Source organism: Bactrocera neohumeralis, chromosome 5, assembly GCF_024586455.1.
Source record: "Bactrocera neohumeralis isolate Rockhampton chromosome 5, APGP_CSIRO_Bneo_wtdbg2-racon-allhic-juicebox.fasta_v2, whole genome shotgun sequence".
Classification (NCBI taxonomy): domain Eukaryota; kingdom Metazoa; phylum Arthropoda; class Insecta; order Diptera; family Tephritidae; genus Bactrocera; species Bactrocera neohumeralis.
Window position 1 is genome coordinate 53,926,832 of NC_065922.1, and position 24,776 is coordinate 53,951,607.

Consider the following 24,776-nt stretch of genomic DNA (forward strand, 5'->3'; position numbering starts at 1 on the left):
GAAATATCTGTTCTTGGCCGGATAAAAGTCGTGTACGTTTCGGTTCCTAAAAATATAATGTTTTTTTAAATGACTTTTCTTAAAATATCCTGTTTGGAGCCGCCTCTTAATTTCCAATAATTTTTCACTTTTAAGAATTTATAATTTAAACTCCCATCAACGAGTTGCAGGTACTCATTCATCTTACTCGAATACAGCGGTTGTCATGCCCCACTTATTACTGATTCATTCTATGTTCGGTTATCGCTCATATCATTTACTTTTGATTTTCCACGTTTCGATATCGCCCTTTCCATTGCCACCTGCTTTTTGACAATCAAACACCATTACAGCTACAAGTTCTTATCAACGACACGTTACTTTGCGCTTGTGTTGCTTTCCTGCGTTTTTCCACATACGAGTAACTCGGTTAGTTACTCGTTATTCTGATTTCACTCGCTCGCACACACATCCTTCGGTAGTGCTAACGCTAGCTGGACTGGCCATTTAACAGTCTCGCTTTACACTTTGTGACACTCGCTTGTCTCCGCCGTTGGTCCTCCGCCATTAACGCCACGCAGTCTATCCACCTATCGACACGCTATTATACACATAATCAAAACGGAAAATACTATCTACGCCAATTGAGTGTATGAAGAAAATCATAAATAAAATGCACACTGAAAAATACGCCGTAAATATTTGGCTCGTGAAATAGAAAGTTTTCGAAGCGAAGAGTGTTACGCAAACACCCGCTTATACGCTTTTCATTTGTGTGGGTGTGTGGGTGCGTGCGCGTTGGTCTCCAGCACGGTCGGCTGTGTCCTTTCACTTTTGTGCGCTGAAAATCAATTATTGTGCTGTGCGCTTGCAGTGAAATAACGGTTGACACACAACGTCCAAACCCACCAGTTGGCAAAACTAATTGTCGTTTTCACTTTTGTGGGCCCATACATGTGCATACACATACATATGTATGTGGTGCCCACATTCTTGTGTGAGGAGTTAGTCCATCAAGCGTACGCCTGCATTAGTCGAAATTCAGCCTTGCGCGTCACTCGCTTTCATTAACGCAACGTCACTGCTGCTGTTTCACTTGTTCAACGTCTCGTCACGCGAAGGCGCGCGCCCGCACCGCCCACTTAATTGGCGTTTTTGTTTATCGGTACTCGCCTGCAAGTGCTCAGCAAGCGTTGAACTATTTGTTGCACCTCCCTCCACAGCCATAACCATCGGCAGCACCACACCTCCAGCTTCCCGTCCATAAAAGTTCAAAGCATATTTGCGCTTTCGTCGCTTCATCGCGTTCACGTCGTCGTCGTCGTCGTTGTCGTCGTCACTTTTATTGACCGTCCCAAATTTCGGTGAATTTTCGGTACCTTCGATCCTAACACCAACCGTTTGCGTGTTATATCCGTTTGTAAACGCGCTCGTTCTATGCTCGTATGTCTGGCTCGGAGCGTGTGAATTGGTGTTCAGTCCTAGTTCATATGTTATATAAGCATTCAGTGTACGTGTTGAGTGGGTGAAAGTTTGATCATAGCGCTGATGAAACGAACAGCGCTTCAGCGAAGAAAGTGAAAGCAAAACAAAACGCAAAATATACCATAAGAGCAACGAAAGAGTGTGCGTAAGACGCCGAGAGTGAGGTAGTCATTTTTTATTCGAAATAACTTAGGTCTACCTCAATACTCGTTAATATTTACAGTCACACCCACAAGTATGTTTACATCTATTTTATCGACAGCAGCGAAGATGTTGAAGTGTGTGACTTGTGTTGAAGGAGAATTTAATATTTCCGAGCTTAATAAATAAAATTTACTGGGTGAATTTAAACTAACGAGGGACAATTTCGGAAAGTATGTTTGTTCTAATCAAAAGTGGGGTTTATTATCCGAGGCTGTGTTTTTCCTTTTTTTGGGGGTGTTTTTTACGTGGCGGCTCCCAAACCCAGCGCACAACCCTGGTGAGGAATTTTTCACCTTCTCACTTTAGCTCGCCTACAAACGGATGTTTTTTGGTTACCTGAGGATAATATGTCTAAGACCGAAAGTCGTGAGGTGCTTGAGTCATATGTAGAAGAATCATTTCTGGCCACATCCAAGTGAATGTCAATCTGAAAACTTTCCTCACTTGCATAAATTTCTACACATAGGTCCACGTAGTAACATTCAGTACACGCCGGGGAAGGCAGAGGAAGAGGAAACCTCCACTCCGTTGAAAAGAACAGGTGGAGAAGGATCGACTGGGAATCTCCAATTGGCACCAAACGGCGAAAAGGAAAAACGACTGGCGCGCGTAAACTCGGCTAGAATCGCGTAAGCGGTGTCTACGTCAATAAAGAAGAAGAAGATGTTTGTTCTAATGTTGAAAATTATCTTAAGAATGGAACACCATTTATTTTGATAGATCAATTAAAGACCATACACAAATCCTTTTCTTCTGTCGTTTAGATTCTGTAACCGCTTACACTACTTGGATCACATCGCCTTCAATGGCGCTCGTTTGAAACACTTATACCTCAGCTGAATTGTTACATTTCCCGTGGCGCTGCAGTACTACCGCAATCTAGAAATTTCATTATTTCGTTGATTTCGGGTATATCATTCTGTCATTGTAGATATTATACTGATACTCGTCCAGTGTTATATTTACCATAGTTACGCCAGAAAGCACTATACATTAATTCGAGAAAGCTGCTATAACTTTGGTTTGCAAAGTTGGTCGCATTAAATAACTTTGGATTTGCAGAAATTCTCTGTTTTTTCGATAATTGGTTACCGTAAATTCATTTAAACCTTTTGTAAAAAAAGGTCGTTCAGGTTTCAATCGAATTCGGTTCATTTTTAGATCAGTTCATAAATTCCGGTCGGACTCGACGATTTTTATCATTTTATCGATATTTTTATGCTTTTGAACCAATTGTCGAAGCACTTTTGTCACTTTGATTGAAGTATCTCCAAAACATGCCTTTTAAATGCATCAACCGCGTCTTCAGGAGTCAAAAAACTTTGACCTACTGTTTATTTTTTAAGAACGGGAATAAAAATAAGTTATTCGGTGCCAAGTCAGGACTATACGGGCGATCATCAAATCGATGCTTTAAGTGCTCAAAAATGCAGTGTGCAGTCGATGAGTGAGAGCTGTTATTATCGTGGTGAAGAGTGATTCGTCTTCGGCGGTTGACTTTTCTCATTTCTTGAAAAACAATAACCAAAAAATGATTATGTACCACTCAGGATCTACTTTTCTGCATTTTTCTAGTGAGAGGGTTGCAATATATCCAATTATTCCAGAAAACAGGCAATCATTCGGCTCATCTTGAAATACCGAAGCAATCGACTGCTCTTTACTTTCGGACGCATACTCGTAAATCCACGATTTATCACCTGCTACGATGTCATAGATGTGTTTGGAGGCACTGCTAACGTATTTCTTTAACTTTTCTCTCGACCAATCGGCACGAGTCTTTTTTTGTCCGATTGACAAATTGTGTGGGATCCAACGTGAACAATTTTTTTTACAGTGAAATGTTTCGGCAATATTAATTGTATGCTAGTCCTACTAATGCCTATAGTTGCTTCTATCTCACGATAGGTCAGATGACGATCTGGCGATATTAGTTTATGCAAGGGATCAATAGTTTCCTGAACGACAACAGAATTTGATTACATCGCATTTATTGACGATGATGTACTATGTTATTACGTGTGGTACAAATTACGAAATATCCGATAACTGTGAAAATCACATATTCATTCGACTTCTATTCATTCTCTCCTAGGAACGCTATGAACATTTGAATCAAAATTATGATTAATCTATACAAATTTGGCCAAAATAAATAATGAATTGAGCCATATGCTGCACTAAATGGGCAGTAATTGTGTGTGGTTAAACACATACATATACATATGTGTATGAATATATCAGAGCACACAACCCCTACCATATATTTGTATACACTATAACCGCATGTGATTATTAGCGTATTCATACCTATTACTTATATGCGCATACTTATCACAAGTATTTGTAGGTTTGACAGGGCGTATGAGTAATGCATTGCAATTTGTTTGACATTAATGGCATCCGGGTTGAGCTAATCTAATCAAATCAATAAATATGTCCGTATTCAACTCATTTTCAGTGTTTTGCTTTCAAATCGTGTTATTTGCCTGATTAGACTGATAGTAGTTGGAAGAGTAATGTAAATATAGATGATTAAATTAAAAGGCCTTTGCAGTTGTTGTCTTTGGGTAATATATATGTATATGTATATTAACAATATATTCGGATATATCACTTAAATAATATCCGAGGTTCATTCTGTCGCCTCAAAATGCTTGCCTTTCATCGGCTGAGCTGTGGAGCGGGCATGAAAGAAAGGCGGTGTGACCCGGGGCGCTGTCGTGGGGCAACTTCCAATCGGCTGCGACGTCTTGTCGGACCCGATTGACCTTTCGTTTGAGTCTCTTGAGGACGGTCTGAGTTCAAAACTTTGCGCACACGAGTCACATTGTCGGTGTTTGTCGAAGTCGCAGGTCTCCGACTGTTTTCATCAGCGACCTTTTCCCGGCCCTCCAAAAAGGCCTGGCACCACGAAACACACCACTTCTTGCTAAATCAACGTCTGGGTAAGCCTGCTTGATTATATCAAACATCTCTAACGTAGATTTACCGCTCATTCGTTAGCAAGAAACGCCCTCTAACGAATCCAGTCGGTGCGCGCACGCTCCGAAGTACAGGCGCGGTGGAAGAAAATCCGTTCCGAACAAACCTGTACTGTAATTCAGTTACATTAGGATTTTCGTCACTAATTCCCGAACGAGAGATCACACTTGTACAATTTTAATGATGACAAAATTGTTTCAAAAATTCGATGTCAAAACTCCTGAAAACGAAAAAATCTTCATGTATCAACTTATTAGTCTTGATATAAAGCTTTCACGGAGCCAAACATTGTTGAGAAAGCAGGAAGGAATAAAAGTAGAAGGTGGCATTATATTGCTGCAGAGGAGCTTTGGGAAAAAGGGGTGGAACTCTCATCAAAGATGGTGTTTTGGCCCTATGAAACTGTAGGACAAGCCTATAATGTTCTTTGGTGTATTTGTTTGGAGGAGGGCGCTGGAAAAGGCTACGCTTGCTAAGAAGCTTGAATGTGTCGCGGCTCTCATACAAAACTCGGTGCACTGCGAACTACCCAGCAACATCACTTAATTTCATTTTACACACTGTGAACATTACGGACAGTTGCATAACTGCGAAGTGCGCTTTAAGGCTTAAGGCTGGGCATATCGAAGTCTCCGGAATCACGGCGGCTTTTTTACTGCTCACATACCAACGGGAGATATGTGGAAGTGAAACAGTCACTGGAGAAGAGACGCTTTTTAACAGATGAGTCGAAGCTGGGAGGAAAGGTTGGAATGGGAGTTAGAGGCTCTCCGCCGATTTTAGCTCTAGGACGTAGGACCTTTTAGTATTTTTCAGGCAAAAATGGCAGCTATTACGGTGTGCGTAGACGCACTGCTGCGAAGTGCAGCCCCTTTTAAGAAGACAGGCATTCATTCCGACAGCAGCGCGGCAATACTAACGTTAAGCTAAAGAGTATCATCAGACTCGTTTGGGTGCGCTGGCGACTGCAAGGTCGACGAGCTAATGGGAACGAGTTGAATTACCATTGCCATCTTGCGTTCAATAACTGGACCAATGGACCTCGCGTGCGCTTATCAAGCGGCGGTCGACGGTTCCCTTCTGTGACACTGTAAGGTCCGTTTGGCCTACAGTAGAACGCAAGACATCTCCCTTAGTAAAGTTCATTTTGTCCCAAAAGTAAAATCAACGCATTAATTTGATCTATGTGCTACTAGCAATAGATAGCACCGTGGATTTGAGCCTTCGTAGGCAGATACCCACGTAAAACACATTGACAGTTGTCCCAAAAGTAGGGCTTCTTACTGGACATTGTTCAATAGGCATTCATGCGGTAAAGCTAAACATCTTTACGGACGCTATTTTTCAAAGTTGTATGGAGGAGGGTGAGGTGAAAACATTCAGGCACTTTATTCCTCATTGTCCAGTCTTTGCAAGGCTGATGAGGAAGCTTTTTAGCAGTCTTACCTTCGGTGAACCAAGAGACATAGCCGAAACTGATATTAACCGTCTTAACAAATTTGTGATGTGTGACTTTGTCGATTTTAAGGGTCTTATGATATAATGAATAGAAGATTTAGATAACACAACGGACCGACATTCAAAGCTATCTAATTTACATCCCTATTAAGATCGATTTAACCAAACCTAACCTAACGAAGCGTCCGGATTTAATCACAAATCTTCAAATACAACTAACTTGGATACCAAATTGTACCCAGGATGGTGAAAGAAGTGTGAATAAAGAGTAATAAAATTAGTGCTGAATTTCGTCATCTACAGGACAAATCTGAGAGTAAAGACTTGACAAAGTTTTAGTCTCTACGCATCCTAAATAACTGTATATTACTGAGCTGACTAGATCTTTTCCAATACTATCGAGCCAAACGACTTATGTTGGTCCGTATAACTTTCTCAGTTTTCTCCGAACAATTTATATGTTTTGTGCATTTTTCCTGTATAACGGTGTTTTCTATAAAACGTTTGTTTAAATTATATGTACAGAGTGTTTGGCAAGCGTCGACTTGGCCAATAAAGCTGCTGTATGTGCGTAACCCGAAGCAAACTCAGCTCTAGCTTCATAAAACTGATTGTTTCATGAAACAAAAACTCAATAATTAAATTTCTTGAACAGCATCAGAAATTTCGAAATTTCTAAGATGAGTAATATGAGATTGTTCAATTGTAACCAAACTATAACTTTCCTTCTTTGCTTGTTTTGATACTTTCTTTTCACTAACTGAAATGCCAGCTGGTTGCTTATAACAGATTTCCAAGTACAAAATGCAAGTTGCAAGAAAACAAAGGTTAATCGTACGAAGAACTAATAAAAATTCCACCACTTGTGATTAGAAGCTGTAAAGAGAGAAAGATCGCTTCGTTGCTTAGTGAATCAATTATAGTTAAAAGGATGGAAAATCAATAACTCGCATTAAAAACCATAACGGTCAACTTAACAATTGCTGAATATAAAACAACAAAACACAAAAGAATAAATGCAACAAGAAAATACAAAAACAACAATTTTAAACCTGAAACAACGCATTTAAACGAAAAAAGTAACCAACACTGACTAAACGGGTATAAACCAGCAAAACTAATTCAAAACCGAAATAGAAATGGCGAATACCGCACAGCTTTTGCGGCGACAGAGTTCGCGAGACTTCGGTGGTGTATTGAAAAGTCAAAAGAGCATTGATCAACTGGAACTACGGGTGAGTAGCTGACAGGCAGACTTCCCTGCCCAATTAAGCGCCTTATCCAAGGGTTTGATTTCAGGAAGTGCTTGTTCGTTTTTAATCAACTTTGTTAATTAGCTACTTCGTTAGCTCAACTCCTCGTCTTACTGTTACAACTTGTTTGACTTTGCTGTTATTTTTTTGTTTGCATTCTCGTTAGGAAATGCGCGGTCGCTTGGTACCCAAAGAACACCATACCAGCGGCACACATCATCATCCGCATCCCACCCACCACCATCAACCCATGTATGGTGCCACTAATCAGGCGTTTCTCGGCGATGCTTTTGACGAATCGACAGAGTTGGAACCGGACGGTTTCGGTTCGCAGGCGAGCACGAGCAAGTCAAAAGCAGAACTTGTCGCAGCGGTCTCGGCCACAGTGGAGGCACAAGCAGAGGATATTGTTGAGGGCGAGAAGGAGGGTGAAGAACGTGAAAGTTGGGACAACAAAATCATGTTTCTACTCGCCACAATAGGGTAAGTGAAGTGTGACAGCGACATTGATGGCGTTAAGAGCCGTGGAAATAACACTCTACTGGTATTTATGCTCATTCACATAACCGCGAAGTGTTATGAAGCTGACGTCGATGAGAGTGGTTGTACAAAACTGTTGAATAATTGTGTACAAAGTGAAAATAATAATTTTATTTTTTTACATTTCGAGGTTATCTACTTTTTTAAAGAAAAAAATACAGAAACTTCAAACTTATTGGGGAATGCTTATTATCATTCGAAAGAACATTCTTTGGCATTTATTTTTTGAAAATTATCTCTTTCAAATGTTAGCCGAGGCTGAGTTTCAGATGGTCCATCTATTGAATTCCAATTTTACCACAGGAAAAATTTTAACGGTGTGATATCACACGATCTTGGTGGCCTATCGACCGGCCAAAAACGTGAAATATTCTTATTACCGAAGTGTTCTCTCAATAAATCCATTGATTGATGCAATGTGTGGGAAACGGCATCATCTTGATGAAACCTAATGTCCACACACTGGATGAAATGTCAGCTCTGGAATCTCTTTAGGTTGCTCTTCGTCCCAAATGCGGCAATTTTGGTTATTGCATTGAGCCAGAAATGGGCTCGTCGCTGAACAAAATTTGGCTCGAAAACGTCGGATCTTCGATGTAGAATGCGCCAAGTCGCTCCATCTCGTGTACACTCTCAACTACGGCTGCTATATTTTCCTCACTGCGTGCTGAACGTGGTCTATAAATAAATTAGCATTAGTAATATTACCTACCAATCTTTACGGGTCCTTGCTATTGAACCCTTGAATTGGCTTCCCATTAAAACTTGGACATACTCAAATGCCTTTATCTAGTAGAGACCAATTCGGAGTAATTAGAGGAGCGTATAGCAGCAAAATCTCTCTGACTTGACAGATAGAGTTTTAGGCTACCGCCCTTTGTTATTCATGTCTACGTGTTCATTCAAGGCCAAGCTCTATAAATGATATGGAAAATAGAACTAGAATTGGTAAAAAAGAGAATATTGCAAAAGGCGATAAGAAGATTCTCCTTCCGACCTTAAAATTGTAAGTGGGTAATGATTAAAATATGTTCGCACTTCGGTTTTTGTTGAACCACTGCACATTGGCATATACCTGAAGCTGTAAAAGTTAGCTAAGAAGTAGGCATCTAATGAGATCGCGTGGGTCATATCGTGAATGCAACAGGACACTTCCCCCACTTGTTCCGAAGAAGACAAAGACTGTCCAATCTTAAGCAAAGGTGATGACTTCCGTTCTCTAGGAGATACAAGATGTGCCCCACTTTGAATATCTCGAGAAACGCAAAACGGTCACAGGACTCTACTATGCCGCATTATTAAAAGGATTCGTTTTTATTGGCGTAGACAACACTTACGCGGTATACATCCGAGGCTGTTGTTTCCCTTTCATTGGAGGCCGTGTTTTACGTGGCGGGTCCCAAACCCAGCGCACAACTCTGGGGAGGGATATTTCGTCTTCTCACTTTAGCTCGCCTTCAAACGGATGTTCTTTGGCTACCCAGAGCATAATTGGTCTAAGACCAAGCTCCTTGAGTCATATGTAAAATAATCGTTTTTGGCCGCTCCCAAGTGAATGGCGCACAGAAAACTTTCCTCACTTGCGTGAACTTTTAGACATGACTCCATCCTCCAAAAGGATTCGTCGCAAATTGGAGAAAATCCCATCCTTTTGTAAAAGAAATAATATCCCACCGTGAGAGCCTACCAGCTTACATCTCCGCCGTTACGGCCAAATAGCTCGAATAGTCCACGAACTGTTGGTCTATTCTCCGTATCTCCAGATTTAGATGCATGCGACCTTTTTAGTTTTGAAAGGAATATACATTTATGCATTCTGAAGCTAAGGTGACTTCGTCTGCCATGACTTTTTGAACCTCTCTGTTAGTCTAGGTTAATAAAAATTAGTTTTGTGGAGACAGGTCATTTAGAGATCTTTTGTAGAACTTTCCAATGTTTAAGCAAATAATTTATCCAAAAACTGGTACTTTAAATAGTAGGAAAGAGCTGATGAATCAATAAACTCTTCTGGTGTTGCCCTCTGGATTCTAACATATCCAAAAATTTAGAATAAAAAAAGCACTTTCTAAGTAGGACTATTAATATCATTTCCTTATGTAATCCTCACGAAAAAAGAGGAAATAAAATATGTATTTAATATTAACAATTCTAGCTATGCCGTTGGCTTGGGTAATGTCTGGCGTTTTCCTTATTTGGCGCAAAAGAATGGCGGCGGTGCTTTCCTCGTGCCATATTTCATAATGCTGTGCATACAGGGCTTGCCGATATTCTATCTGGAATTGGCTGTAGGCCAACGACTGCGCAAGGGTGCGATTGGTGTATGGAGCCAGGTAAATGAAGCCGCATATATAATAAATAAGAAAATAAATGCTCTTATAATTTATTTATTCAATTAAGTACCGCTTACTCTTTCACTCTTTTGTCGCATAGGTCTCACCGTATTTGGGCGGCATTGGCATCTCATCCGCAGTTGTCAGTTATATCGTCGCTTTGTATTATAATACCATAATTGCCTGGTGCCTCATATACTTGTTGCACAGTTTTGAGTCACCTTTGCCGTGGGCCGATTGCCCCACACGCCTCTATGCCAATTACACTTATGACCATGAGCCGGAATGTGTGGTAAGCAGCTAACACACATAGAGCACACTCACACACATGCATCCAGATTATCGCATTTGCCACACTATGCTCTGACATAATTATGAACATACCCATATACATATGTACAAACATCCACACATACACATGAAGGCGAACAATAATCATCCTTCATTCGAGCGCTCATAAAACTACATAAATTGCGTTGACTTCATGAATCGTGAGTAAATTTAATTAATTGGCATCCCTGTAGAGTATATAGCACTATATTCATATGTATTAGTAAAATACGATTTTAATTAGTTCAACAGGCTAAACTTCCTTTATTTTTGAAACATTGAAATCTTCAATTACAAACAAACCATCACCATCCACTCACGGAAATGAATGAAGATAGAAAACAGGATATAAAAAACATTTTATGAACCTAACGAAATTCTTGAAAACCCCCACGTGTAATTAAGAGCATTATATCAACAAGCTAATACACTTTTCAAACTTTCAAGTCGACCACAGTTCCAAAATATAATCTGAAGATCCAAATATTTATTTTAAACTTCGTTTCATTGAGGGCTCTCTCACTCTCTCGTGCACTGGTGCTACACACCTTTGTAAGACCAATTCTACTCCACGGTGCAGCAGTATGGTGGACAGGTGGTGGCTCTTGAACTGGTACTAAAGCTGCCACCTAAGGACCTCTTCGTTGAAAACTGCGCAGAAAAATTGACGGGACGACTGGCTGCAGAAGAACTTATACTTAGAACCTTCGAGCATAGTGCGTTGGGTAATGACGGTTGGGTAAACACCGACTACACGACCCCACTTTTCAACTGGGAAGGAAAGTTCAAAATAAACATAGAAAAAAAGATGGCTCGCGTAAAGGTGTTTAGCTACGCGCAGCACTTTAAACATCTATACTGATGGCTCGAAAATGAATCATGGAGTTGGTGCGGGAGTATACTGTCCGAAGTTAGGGGAGGGATATCTAGGGAGCAAGAGGAGCAAGAGGGTTAGGTGTAGGTGGCAAGAACGTTGGGACAATAGTCCTAACGGCCGAGTGACGTACGAGTACATTCGGGACGTGGGGTTCGTTGTGGATAACCTAGACTTCAGATTTTCTCTGAGTCTGGGTTTCCTGCTTACGGGGCATGGACCTCTGAATGCATTTTTGCATCAGAGGCACCTTTCGGATACGTCGGGGTGTTTTTGTGGGGCGGGGTTAGAAAATTGGTCGCATTTGATTGCGGAGTGCCCGATGTACTCGGACATTAGGGATTTGGGTGGTATGGGGATTAGCTGGACTGATGGACAATTAGATGTTAGTGGTGTGATCTCCACTAGTCGGAATACTGAACAGTTAGGGTCATTTGCACGTGAACTGTTTAAGCGGCCAAGGCGGTTAGCTGGAAGTTAGGGTTAGTTTCTGTATGATTGGTGTGTGTAAGTGATGTGTGTATGGGGTCCAACCCCTGGCCACCAGTCCAGAGCCGTATGGAAGCTCAACTGGTAGTAGTTTCGGCTACGAGGTCTGACCGGAGACTTAATTCTGGTTCCACGGGGAGCAGGAGCCCTTGGAGTTCGCTCCAACCTGCTCGTGCGGACTGGCCACTCGGGGAGTATCGTGGTGGTTGTGGTTAAAACCTAAATCGCGGGAAGAACTGACTTTGTCAGTTGAATGTGGAGTTGCATTGCAACCGGGTGTCGGACCCAAAGCACGGCAGAGGTTTTAGATGGGCCTCGAACTCTACCAAGGTGGTTAGTGTGTCCATTCCACACTGCCAATTGGTACTGAAAATGCTTTGCATTCTCAGGGCGCTGATCAACGCATTGATTTGATCCGCTGTGCTTTTGAGCGCCGTGGAGTAAGGCTGTCGTCAGCAGGTGCCCACGTAAAACACACCGGACGTTGTCCGAAGTTAGGCATAAGCAACCTTTTAAGTTGCCAGACCACTGCCGTATATTTTACGGTGAGGCCTTTGCTATTGCGAAAGCAGCGGAACTGGCCTCTAATGCGACTGCATGCAATTCCAGAGTAAATATCTACGTAGACAGCCAAGAAGCAATCAAGGCAGTAACCTCGTATCGCATATCAGCCAGAAGTGTCTTGGGAGGCAGGGCAGCAGTGGAAAGTGTTGCCAGTAACTTCACTTATACTAGGTGCCAGGCCACAAAGGCTTCGATGGCGACGATATAGTGGACGAGATTGCCAAGAATGGTGTGCGGCTAACATCCGAAAACGTGATAAACATTAGGAAACACATGCATTGTCTATACGACGATCTTGCGAGAAGCATGGTAAAGAAAATCAGAACCCGATGAAACGAGCTACTTGGGTGCAAAACTGCAAAAATCATGTGCAAAACGGTAGATCGGAATTACACAAAATTCCTACTGGCACGCGATAGAAGAGACATGGTGAACATGATGGGAATATCAACTGATCACTGTCTTGTGTCAACACACGCCCGCAGAATGGGGCTGCCAGATCGAGAAGACTGCAGGAAATGTCTAGAGCAAGGCACCAGGGAAACAATTGCATTGACAAGTCTACGCCGTAAGCATCTGGGGTCCCCATGATATAATACACTGCAGGAGGTATCGATAGTGAGGCGCAGAATCTATGGACCCAGCAAGTGAACTCCATCTGGTATCGCAAAGGACCAAAACTGGTCTATGCGTGGCTTATTGGCCTACTAGATTGACCTAACCTAACCTAATTACTCATACTTACTGCTGATTTGATGAAATTTTATAGCTTTCTTATGAACGGACATCGGACGTAATAGTAGCCGGCAAATTTTCTGATCTACGAAAGGTAATAGTAAAACTGGAACGATTTCGTATAGCAGTCTCAGCCTACCGACTTCAGTCGGGTCGGTAGCCGGAAGAAATCCGTTTTTTCCTGGCGGAAACTGTCCATTGCACAGTACTCGTATTTTTCAAATTTGTTTGGGGCTTTGTTGTTGTTGTAGCCACAGAATTCTGTCGAGTTGATAGTACTTGGCCGGACAAAAACCCGACTGTCGTGGGAACAGCTTATTGGGGAGTGTCTTCTGTCACTTCAACATCAATAACCTTCCTTTTCTTCCCATAATATCTTGTATCCTTAGTCGGAAAAAATATTTGGCTAAACCAGTTAAACTTGACATTGTTGCTAAATTAATTTTTAGATTTTTTAAGTATTTGAAAGCAAATACTAAAGATAGAAGGAACTCGAAAGTAATAATTTACTTAATTAAGTGACTTACATACTTAACATTATCATACAAATTTAGCTACAAACATAACCGCACTGCCGCATAATTATAGCTCCAAGTTTAAATTAATGCAAATATTTACATTACAATTACCACAATTAAATTTATTACCAATATATCAACCCACACACATATACATAGACACATATTATTTTATAAGCATATCATATTCATATGAAAATATTTGTCTACATTTTGCCAGGCCTCTTCACCCACGCAATTCTACTGGTATCGCACCACACTTCAGTGCTCCGAAAGCGTCAATGAGCCAGAAAATTTTAATTATCACATGGCTATAGCGTTAATAGTTTCATGGTTTCTCGTTTACATCTGTATGGTGCAGGGAATTACTTCGTCGGGAAAAATTGTCTATATGACTGCCATATTTCCATATGTGGTGCTCATAATATTCTTTTTTCGCGGCATTACGTTGAAAGGTGAGTGTTTAAAGAGCATAAAATAGAGACGATGAATGAAAAGTTCACAGAAAAGTAATTTGTAGTAAACGAAGCGTCAAATAACGTGTGTGAATGCTCATACATTCATATATATATATATGTAAGTATATGAGAATTTGGTTGTCGGAATATATGGGTCGTCATAGAAGACCCGAATTAGTTTATCCGCCATCGCGTCCAACAAATATGTAGACCGGTGCTCATTTCCTTTGGGAAAGATTTTGCAGAAGAATATTGTTTTTTTTTCGAAACTCAATTTTGGTTAAATACAAGTAGTACGTAATAAACATTTGAAGTGATGATAATCCACAAGCCATTATCGACGCTGTTACATCCTCCAAAATTCACTTTTTTAAGTGGCAGAGGAATCATTGATTCATACTTTTTCAAAAAAGAAGCCGACATAAATGTTAAGGCCAGTGGAACCAGTCATGACTTTTTCGTGCCTGAATTGGTGGATGTTGATGTGGATGGCCTCTGGTTTCAACAGGACCACGCTATAGGGTTTGTCCGGAAAATAATAGGACTGATTTTCTTCCGCAGTACTTCGGAGCGTGTATGCACCGACTGGATTCGGCTGGTCAGTTGTCTCCAAGCACCTGGAGAGTCAGGCCAAACATTTTCGCACGACGTGTTCCTGTGAGTGTGGGTGCGATGAAAGGCAAGCATTTTGAGACGAAAGAGGGGATCCAAGTAGCATGCACCTCGGCTCTCAAGGCTATTTCGGAGAATGTCTTCCGTGACGCCTGCAATACTTGGACGCTGGCAGCTCCTCATCGACGCGGAAGGAGCCTATTTTGACAGTTCTAAAAGAATTTTTACGATTGGTTCAATAAGTTTTTTTAAATCGACTCAGTGCTATTACTTTCCGGACAAACTCTGTAGGCAGAGGAATCATTGAACGATATTTTTTCGAAAGAGAAGCCGGAATAAATTTTAAGGTCATTGGGATTAGTCATGACTACTTCGTGCCTGACTTGAAGGATATTGATGACCTTTGGTTCCAACAAGACGCCGCTACATGACATACAGAAAACGAAGCAATCAAGTTATTTAAAAAATTTTTGGCGTCGTAAACCTGTGGCGCGGCCTCCAAAATCGAGCGGTTTAATATCGTTGGAGTCATTGCAGACTCCGTTTGACTCCATTAGATTAGAGTTTTATACTATTTGTTATAAGTCAAACCAATATCTTTAAATTTTCAAATAAGTTCGTGAAAATTAATACACCTCCACCCACTTCTTTTTCTCCAACAGGCGCCTCAGAAGGTGTGGCACATCTCTTCACGCCACGCTGGGAAACACTACTTGACCCGGTTGTTTGGCTAGAAGCCGGCACGCAGATTTTCTTCTCCCTCGGACTTGCGTTTGGCGGCTTGATCGCCTTCAGTTCATACAATCCTGCCAACAATAATTGTTATCGAGATGCCATCTTAGTGTCTCTCACAAATTGTGGCACTTCGATGTTTGCTGGAGTTGTCGTCTTCTCGGTGATCGGCTTCAAGGCCACATCAACATTTGATCGTTGCAACGAGGAACGCCAAAGTTTGATCGCGCAAAATAGAACCACAAATTTACCAGTATGTGATCTGCAAAAAGAACTGGCGAACGTGAGTTTAGGCATATATAAATAATTTAATTTATTTAAATAAACTTTTCACACTTTTGGGCTGCAGAGCGCTTCAGGTACCGGCTTGGCCTTCATCATATTCACCGAAGCGATCAATCAATTTCCTGGCGCTCAAATCTGGGCCGTGTTGTTTTTCCTCATGCTCTTCACACTCGGCATCGATTCACAGTTCGGCACACTGGAAGGCGTCGTAACCTCGCTAGTGGATATGAAGCTATTTCCAAATCTACCCAAGGAATGGATTGTGGGGGTCAGTAAGGCAAAACCGAACATTTTTGAATGAATTAATTTTTCTGTAACATTACAGGGTCTTTGCTTTTCCTGCTGTTTAATCTCAATGTGCTTTGCTAACGGCGCTGGAAGCTATATATTTCAGCTGATGGACAGTTTTGCTGGCAACTTCCCGCTTCTGATCATTGCGCTCTTCGAATGTCTGTCGATCAGTTATATCTACGGTGTTAGAAGGTGAGGCAGACTCTAGATACAACGTATTTTAGGGCTTTGATTACATTCTTTTATTGGTTATTAACATTTCAGGTTCTCCGACGACATTGAAATGATGACTGGTTCGCGTCCCGGCTTATATTGGATGTTATGCTGGAAGTATCTCTCACCTGCTGCCATGATCACAATATTGCTGGCCTCGTTCTATCAACTACTTACCGAGGGTAGCAGTTATCCCGCTTGGATAGCCGCTAAAGGGCTGACCGAAAAGCTTGAGTGGCCTCATTGGTGCATTGTTATTGCATTTTTCCTTATACTATCGTCAATATTATGGATACCGATCGTGGCGATACTGAGGTATGTCCGAGCATCAGTCATTTTTTACATGTGTACTGAAATATGTATTTCCTGCTTAGATTATGTGGCATTAAAGTGGTGGAAGACACAGATCCTGCTTGGTTCCCAGAAGCCGAGCTCAAAGAGGTGCACGGCATTGTGCCACACGAACCTACCGAAATCGAACGCAGCATATTTTGTTTCAATATGGATGGCACAGAGGGCATGTGCTGTCCAAAATATGGCTTGCCAGAGAAATCGCTCGAAGAAGAGGAGTAAATATACAAAAAAGCAAAGGAATAAAGCGTAAAAATAAAAAATATGAGGAAGATCACAAAGGTGTGATGAAAATGCTGAAACGAGTGGTATATATAAAATGAAGTACATATTTATTAATGACTCACACGAAACCGTCGAGAATATACTTAAAACGAAAGAAGGCGGATAGAACATGCGAAAATTAGTAGAACGAATGAAGTAAACAAAATAAGTAAGAAAAGGACGATGTTATCAACATTTTATTTTATAAAAAATCTGCATTTTTGGTGTTTTGGTGCAAAAAAAAATGGTTTGGTGACTCAACTATACAATAATACGTTAAGCATGAAATAAATTATATATATATACATATAAATTATACATAAATATATCTATACAAGAGTATATAATATAAGTTAATTCTGTAGAATTACACTTAAAGACAATAATTTAAAGTAGCGCATTGTTTAGGCATAAGTTTAGACAAGAGAATCTACTTGTACATATATTAAAGTATTTATAAAAGTTAAGGACAATAATAATGTTGAGCATACTTGAACAAAAGCTACACTGATACAAATACTTAGCGCCTAAAGGAAATTAGATTTTCCATAAAAAACTCTTAGTTGAACTTGACTTAAGTATTAAGTGAGCTCTAACAAATAATCCTCCAAAAAATAATCTCAAATTAGCCACCGATTATGATTCTACAAGTATTTATACGACCGAGGTTGCTAATATTTTCAATTTTATTTAAAACTATTTTATTTTTTTTCTTATTAATTTTAATTTAGATTTAGTGGTCTATGTAGGTTTAATTAATTTTGAACTGAACAAAGGCATTGTTAAATAAAGCTATATAACTACAAGTGTGTCGAGATTAGAATAAATTGGTGGCTTGAAAGGCAGCAAATGGTTGCCATTAACTTAAGCCAACTTAAGTTACTGCTACTTACAAGTCTATCTTAATTAATCTCTAAATGTTTCTCTCTCTGAACACATTATGTGATCATTTGGGTGATCCATTGCGAGGATCACTACATTAAAAAAAAACACAGAAACTTCAAATTTAAAAGGGAATGTTTATTATTATTCGAAAGAACGTTTCTTTTTTGAAGATTATATCTTTCAAATGTTGGTCGCGGCTACGTCTCAGATGAATCAGATCATCCGTTGAATCCAATTTTCGATGACTCGTTCGAGCATTTTGATTGGTACAAGGCCTGAAGTCTAACGGTGTGATATTAAAACATGAAATTATCTGCTCACCGAAATGTTCTCTCAATAAATCCATTGATTGATGCGACGTGTGGGAAGTAGCGCCGTCTTGTTAAAACCAAATGCCGCCGATATCACGAGATTCAATTTCAGGCATCAAATAATCGGTTATCATGGTGCGATAACGGTCGCCATTGACGGATACGTTCTCACCGGCATCATTTTTGAAAAAATATGGACCGATGATTCTACCGTCCCACAAACCACACCAAACCGTTGTTTTTTTCGGATGAAATGGCAGTTCCTGAATATCTTCAGGTTGCTCTTCGTCCCAAATGCGGCGATTTCGCTTGTTTACATATCCATTGAGTCAGAAATGGGCCTCATCGCTGAACAAAAATTTGGCTCGAGAACGTCAGAATTCCTTGGAACTTTTCAAAAGCCCAAAGAGCGAAGCGATGCCGCTTGAAAATGTCGAGTGGCTTCAGTTCTTGCACAAGCTGTATTTTGTAAGTTTTCAATTTAAGATCCCGACGTAAAATGCACCAAATCGTTCCGTACGTGAGTCCGAGTTGCTGCGAACGGCGCCGAATCGACTCTCCACGGTCTTCGTGTACACTGTCAGCTACAGCTGCTATATTTTCTTCACTGCGTGCTGAACGAGGTCAAATATTATCCAATAATGAATTCTAGGTTTCAAGGTGGATGATGAAGTTGCGAATAGTACGCTCAATAGGTCGATTATGTTGGCCATAAGTTGAGCGAACATAACAGCTTGACACGACTCACGCGTGATCTGTCAAAAAAAAAAAGGCTATTGAAAGAAGTGCCTCTCCTTGGATCACCCGTTATTTGAGACAATGTGGTTATTCCTAATACAACTAAATAACGGTACTGCTAACTGTTTCCTACTACCAAAAACAAATTCTGGCTCAATGTTACTTGGATTTCAACGTGATTTTGAAACCTGTTTGAAGACTATACATATATCTCTCTTTTATATCCCTTATATATGAGACTAAATTTTTATGCCTTCTTGTATTGTATTTAAAATATGTACAAAAACTATTTAAGGAAATTTAATTTAATCTATGATTTGTTATTATAATATTTGAAATCCATTGTTGCTACATTCAAATATTTTTTTATTTCTCGAAAATAAACCTCGGTTGAAATTCAACACACCAACAGCCTAAGAATATCAACTCGTTAAAAAAAAATTATTTAAAAAATATTGTTAAAAACTTAAACAAAACTGTTAAAGCGTAAAACCTTTCCCAACTAGACATAGGTTTCACCAAAAGTGTGTCTAAAATAACCAATGACCACCACACCGTACACGCGTCGGGTGAGGCAAAAAATACTTGAAACGTGCAACTCCACACCGCCCAACATAACATAACCTAACATAGCATAGCATACATACAAGAATGATGAATGTGCAGGCATTGCTGCCTTGTTAAAATATTGTAGTTTTTGTTTTTGTAATGCTTGTCACCAAACGTGTGCAGCAAAGCTTAAACTATCACTGCAGACATGTGTGCGCATATTTGAATTATCCGATACCACTGGAAATGACATATCCTATTGCAAACATTTACATACTCACTCAGATGCACAAATACATACATATACGTACATATAATTATACGTAAATTAAAATTGTTATACTTTCAGTTCTCTAGTATACGAGTATATGTCGGTACATATAAATATATATACATACATGCCATTGCACTCGCGGCTTAAACAAATAAATTAATAATGAAATTACGAAATTGGAACATAATTAAGCGATTTTTTTGTATTCTCTAATATAACTCATACCTGGTTGTTCTATACGCTTATACCATTTTTTGACTGCATGTTGTTGTACGTACAAAATATAATATATATACATATGTACATTTAATTAGTGTCATATGCTTTAGTATATATACATACATATGTCATATTTAAACATAAGTAGCTCTGTTATGCTAGAAGAAGCGTATGTATATGAATAGTTTTAAAGCTAATATTTTCAAAGTGATCAAAGAAAATCGGTAGCTAGAACAGTCGGTTCTTTTGCCAATAGAAATGGCAATAATTGTGCAATTTTCTTTCAAACATTATAGTTTAATTTAATATAAGAACAATATATTTTAAGTTGAGTGAAGAGTTGGCCTATAAAAAAGTGATTATAATTCTTTTTTTTTTAACTGGCGTTCGTCCAGACCCAATAACTTCTGGTTGTCGTCTTAGTACTAAAAGCTGACAACAAAATCTATCTACCGTTCATAGACGCCTTAAAAGTTGTAGATATGTTCACTGAGCGCATATGATCACAACGTTCATCAAAATAACTTAAAGGAAAAACTACCAATGCTTTATTATTTGCTGCTAAAGTGTTATATGCACAACCGGACCGGATTTGAGATCTGTTCTCGATCGCGTGCTCCAAGGCAGCGTACTCGCTTCTGTGCAATATGTACATTCTTTATACAGCAAACCTTTCCTTCTGACTCCACAATGACGGTCTGAAGTCAATCTGAAGAGTAAGTTGCTAATTTATAATGTAATAATTAGGCCGAACTCGACGTATGTCATTAAAATGTTAGGCAGTGCAGCGAATTCAAATTTGAAAGTAATTCTAGCTTTTCAAAATAAAGTTCTACGCACCATAGTCTTTTTTATTTGAGAAACGATGTCCCTCACCGGGATTTGCGGTTCAAGTGCTGGACAATACTTTACAACATAAAAAATTGAAAAGACATCACTTGCTAGACCTCCCCTTTCGATTCAATTAATGTATAAAATTTATTTTATTTTATTTAATTTTACACAATCCGAATACGTGGACTCCAGTGCGTATGACTGACTTTTTGCCGAAAATCTCGATCTATCAGTGAGATATGTTATTGAAATTCGGGAAAAATGTTTATTTGATAGTAATATAAGCTTGAGTCAAAAATGGGCTGCAACTGGTCAATAATTTCCTTATAAAGATTTTCCAATATAAATATTTTCGAACTACGACACTACAAATATCGACGAATGTGCGAGTTATTTAATGAAATTGAGAGAGTGTATATTAGAAAAATGTGTATATTTAAGTGTAAGGATAAGTTCTTTGAACATTGCTCCAGACCTCATATAAGTAACAAACCTTACGAGCTGAAGGTATTTCCCCGGCTTTGATCGCAATTTGCAAATGTATGAAATGTTCGTTTACGATCGAACTTAGCCCTTCTTTACTCGCGTCCTTAAATGCACTATTGCTAGTGCAGCAATAGATTTGAGCTATAGAACCTTGAAACCAAATTTGATTTAAATTAATGTCTGTAATCCCAGTCATGACTTCAATAATGCAAGCTCTTTTGAGTATTTACAAACCTGACTTAAAGAAGTGCATTTTTTCAAAATGTTTTAAAGTTAAAAAATGTAGAAGTCGAAAAAAAATATTCAAAATGCTTTCGATTAAATCCTTTAAGTACTTATGTCAACACTAGAAATATACAACAAAAAAAAAAAACGATTTGTTTAAATAGCGAAGAAGTCCCCTTTAGTTCAATGTATTTTATATAAAGATGTGGTCAGATATTGCAAGTAAAATGCAGTTTCAACTTATTTTGTTGGCAAAAATATACTTGCATGGATGAACAACCAAAAATTCTGAAAATCTGAAATTTTGCACAAGTCCCTTTCTTACTTAGCAGCTGCTTATTTGCCGGAAGTGCTCATATCAGAATTCAATATCGTAAAGCCGCCATACAAACTGACCGATCCAACTCAAGTCATTAAATGTCAAACTTTTTTATTTGGTAAGATATCTGCCCGAAAATTAGCACAGAATTTATCCAAAACATCACTATAATCTTCGAAGAAATAGCTGTCATACAAGCTGACGGATCGAACACAAGTTTTATTTGGCAAGATATCGTCGAGAGATTTGACATCTTCGTTACATATTGGTCAGATCGGACCACTACAGCATATAGCTGCTATCTAAACTAACCAATGAAAACTATGATAACGGTCTTTTTATACACTTTTATGATATAAAAATGCTTCTGTGAAGGATATTATAGCATTTTTTGGATGAAGGGGTGAAAAATGTCTTCCGCATCATCAGAGCTGTCATCACAGCAACGGTATGTGCCACTTGCAGGTCAATAATCCTGACCATGTCCGGATAACAGGTGTGTTGTGTAGAAGTCGCCGGTTTTCCTTTTTTAGCACATCTTCTCAAATATCTGCTTCGTACAGTAAGACGGAATGTGTTTATTCGTCAGCAGTAGTAGCTCTGTTTTTTCTGTAGCGAGCTGGTGGTTACGTGAGTCGAGTCATGTTTTCGTCCGAATCATGACCTGATTCAGCTTTCTTCGGGCTTCCTCTGTGTGTCCGGCTGTGATTACTGCTGCTATGTCGTCCGCGTAGCCGATTAAATATGATTCGTCTGGCATTTCAACTTTTAATATTCCGTCAGTTGCTTTTGATGCTACTTCTATTGGTCGTGATCTCTGAGTCTGGTATAGCAGTCTTCTGTTACTAAGATAACTCCGCCCCACTGCATTGAGGTAATCGGGAATTCTAACATTTTTTTTTAGAGCTACCATCATGACCACCCTTGCGCTATTGAAGGCGTTTCGAATGTCTAATGTCGCCAAAATAAATATTCGCTTGTATTCGGGGTATTATAGCTTTGTTGCAGCCGAAGTTATTGTCTTTTCTTGTTTGGTTGCAAAATTTCGGCAAAATTTATCGCTCTCTGTAAGACCTCAATACATAGATCTTTCGAATGTAAGCACTCTTAAGTTAATGACGAAACTTTAAAATTTTGTTACAGAAAATAACGGACCGACTCAACTCGACGTAGGCTGCTTTCCATATTCGTAGTTTTTATTTGCGGTATTACAGATTTGAAAAAAGTTGTTATTTTTCATAGGCGCTGCAAACAATATCACCCAATCATATCTAAACAGATAACTAACTGCATAGTAATCTTGTGATCTCACGCTGCACTTCTAAGGAATCGAAAGTTTCCTAAAGTGTACTACAATACCTAAATATATACATACTCGTACATATGTACATATACATATATATTTACATATGTGCATCAACTTAAGACAATAAATAGACGTCATTGAGTAATTTGGAGTTAATAATTCGTATTTGTTAAAAATGTGTCCCAACAAAATAATAACAAAAACAACAAGACTATTAAGAGTATTATTATAGGTATTTAAATATAAAGCCAACTTAATCCATTGAACGATTTACAAACATAAATTTTGCCATTCACCTGTAAGTGAAAATTATTCATGCTGTGTGTTCGTAAGGAATTTTATTATTAACCCGTGTATTTGTATTTTATATTTACTGCATTCACATACTCTTGATGTACGCATAAAAGCAAAGTCCCAAGGTAAATAATAAATAATAATAATAATTAAAAATAATAAAAAATAAAAAAATAAATAATAAATAATAAAAAAATAATGAATAAAAAAAACAAATAATTAAAAATACAAAAGCAACAAAAATTAAATCTTCATGTAACTTTTAAGTAATAAATATGAATATCAAATAATTTGAAAAAATTTTTTTAAAATTTTAAGTTTTTGCGTATAAGTACTAAGAAGCGAAACAAAAGCCAAAAACAAATACATACCTACTAACTATATACATACACACACCAAATATGGGATACCTTAATTACATACAAACATGCGTATATATTTGTAGAAAAAATGCCTATTTAAATATAATTAATTGTTATTGATGTTGCGAATAAAAATTTACTCCGCAAACACACACATAAACACATGCACACTCTATATTATACACATACATATACATACATATGAATGTGTCTAATCGAATTACAAATGCGTTAAGGTGTTGATTGCTTTTAAACATAAACAAAATATATTCAATTGTTAGCATTTTAATGAAGATTAATATATATACTAAACTTATACATACAAACAGAAATTAATTTATTTAGCAATGTTCGATGAAATGTTGTTTTGAGTGCTTAGTTCCATACTTTAGTTGTTGAAATGTTGAAATATTCACACATATGTATATCTACCTAATCCTCTCCCAATTGTATTTATATACAAACATACATAGCTACTAGTATAAAATGCAAGCACTTATATACATACAAGTACATAGAAACACGCATATACATATATACTACAAATAAACGAAAGCAATGCAATGAGTAACACTAAATTGTATTTATAACTGTATAAATAAAAGAGAATGAGAAAGTGAAAAATACTAAACTATATACTGAAGACAATAAAAGAAAACGAAACAATACTTATTACATTAATAAAGATAAGTAATTAAGAAAATCTCTTTGAATTGCATGTAGGAAAAAGCAGAGAAGTAAAACTTTGAACCATTGAAAGAGATCTTCTTATATTAGTGGGAAAGCTTCGCAATCCGGAGCGCGAAACTTTAATCCGCTAAACCTAACCTACCGCCAACTCAAGACCAGTAAGTATAGGGGTCAAATGGAAATCGTGATCCCCACGTCGTCTGTCTATCCACGATTGGATGTCCGGTATTAGTCTGTGGGTTCAGCGTCTTTTGGATGAGCATTGCTACCACTCTCCTACATTTTGGTACTTTTGTTCCTATCCTCTGTCTTTGTCGATACTGTTTTGAGTGCT

The 24,776-nt window shown here is 38.7% G+C and overlaps 1 protein-coding gene and 1 long non-coding RNA gene across 2 annotated transcripts in view; both read left to right on the forward strand.

The window, feature by feature from the left end:
* LOC126758423 (uncharacterized) overlaps positions 1 to 24,420 on the forward strand; it is a 57,556-nt gene extending 33,136 nt beyond the window's left edge. The window contains exon 2 of the long non-coding RNA XR_007666847.1: positions 20,787 to 24,420. This is a non-coding gene — a long non-coding RNA (uncharacterized LOC126758423). The remainder of the gene's footprint in view (positions 1 to 20,786) is intronic.
* Positions 993 to 23,597, forward strand: LOC126758403 (sodium-dependent neutral amino acid transporter B(0)AT3). Its single transcript, XM_050472660.1, has 11 exons — positions 993 to 1,628; positions 6,884 to 7,346; positions 7,531 to 7,847; positions 10,057 to 10,234; positions 10,335 to 10,526; positions 13,965 to 14,199; positions 15,477 to 15,829; positions 15,896 to 16,099; positions 16,157 to 16,314; positions 16,387 to 16,650; positions 16,710 to 23,597. The coding sequence occupies exons 2-11, from the start codon at positions 7,251 to 7,253 to the stop codon at positions 16,906 to 16,908; spliced, it is 2,196 nt and encodes a 731-aa protein (XP_050328617.1). The 5' UTR covers positions 993 to 1,628; positions 6,884 to 7,250; the 3' UTR covers positions 16,909 to 23,597.
* Positions 24,421 to 24,776: the final 356 nt, after the last annotated feature.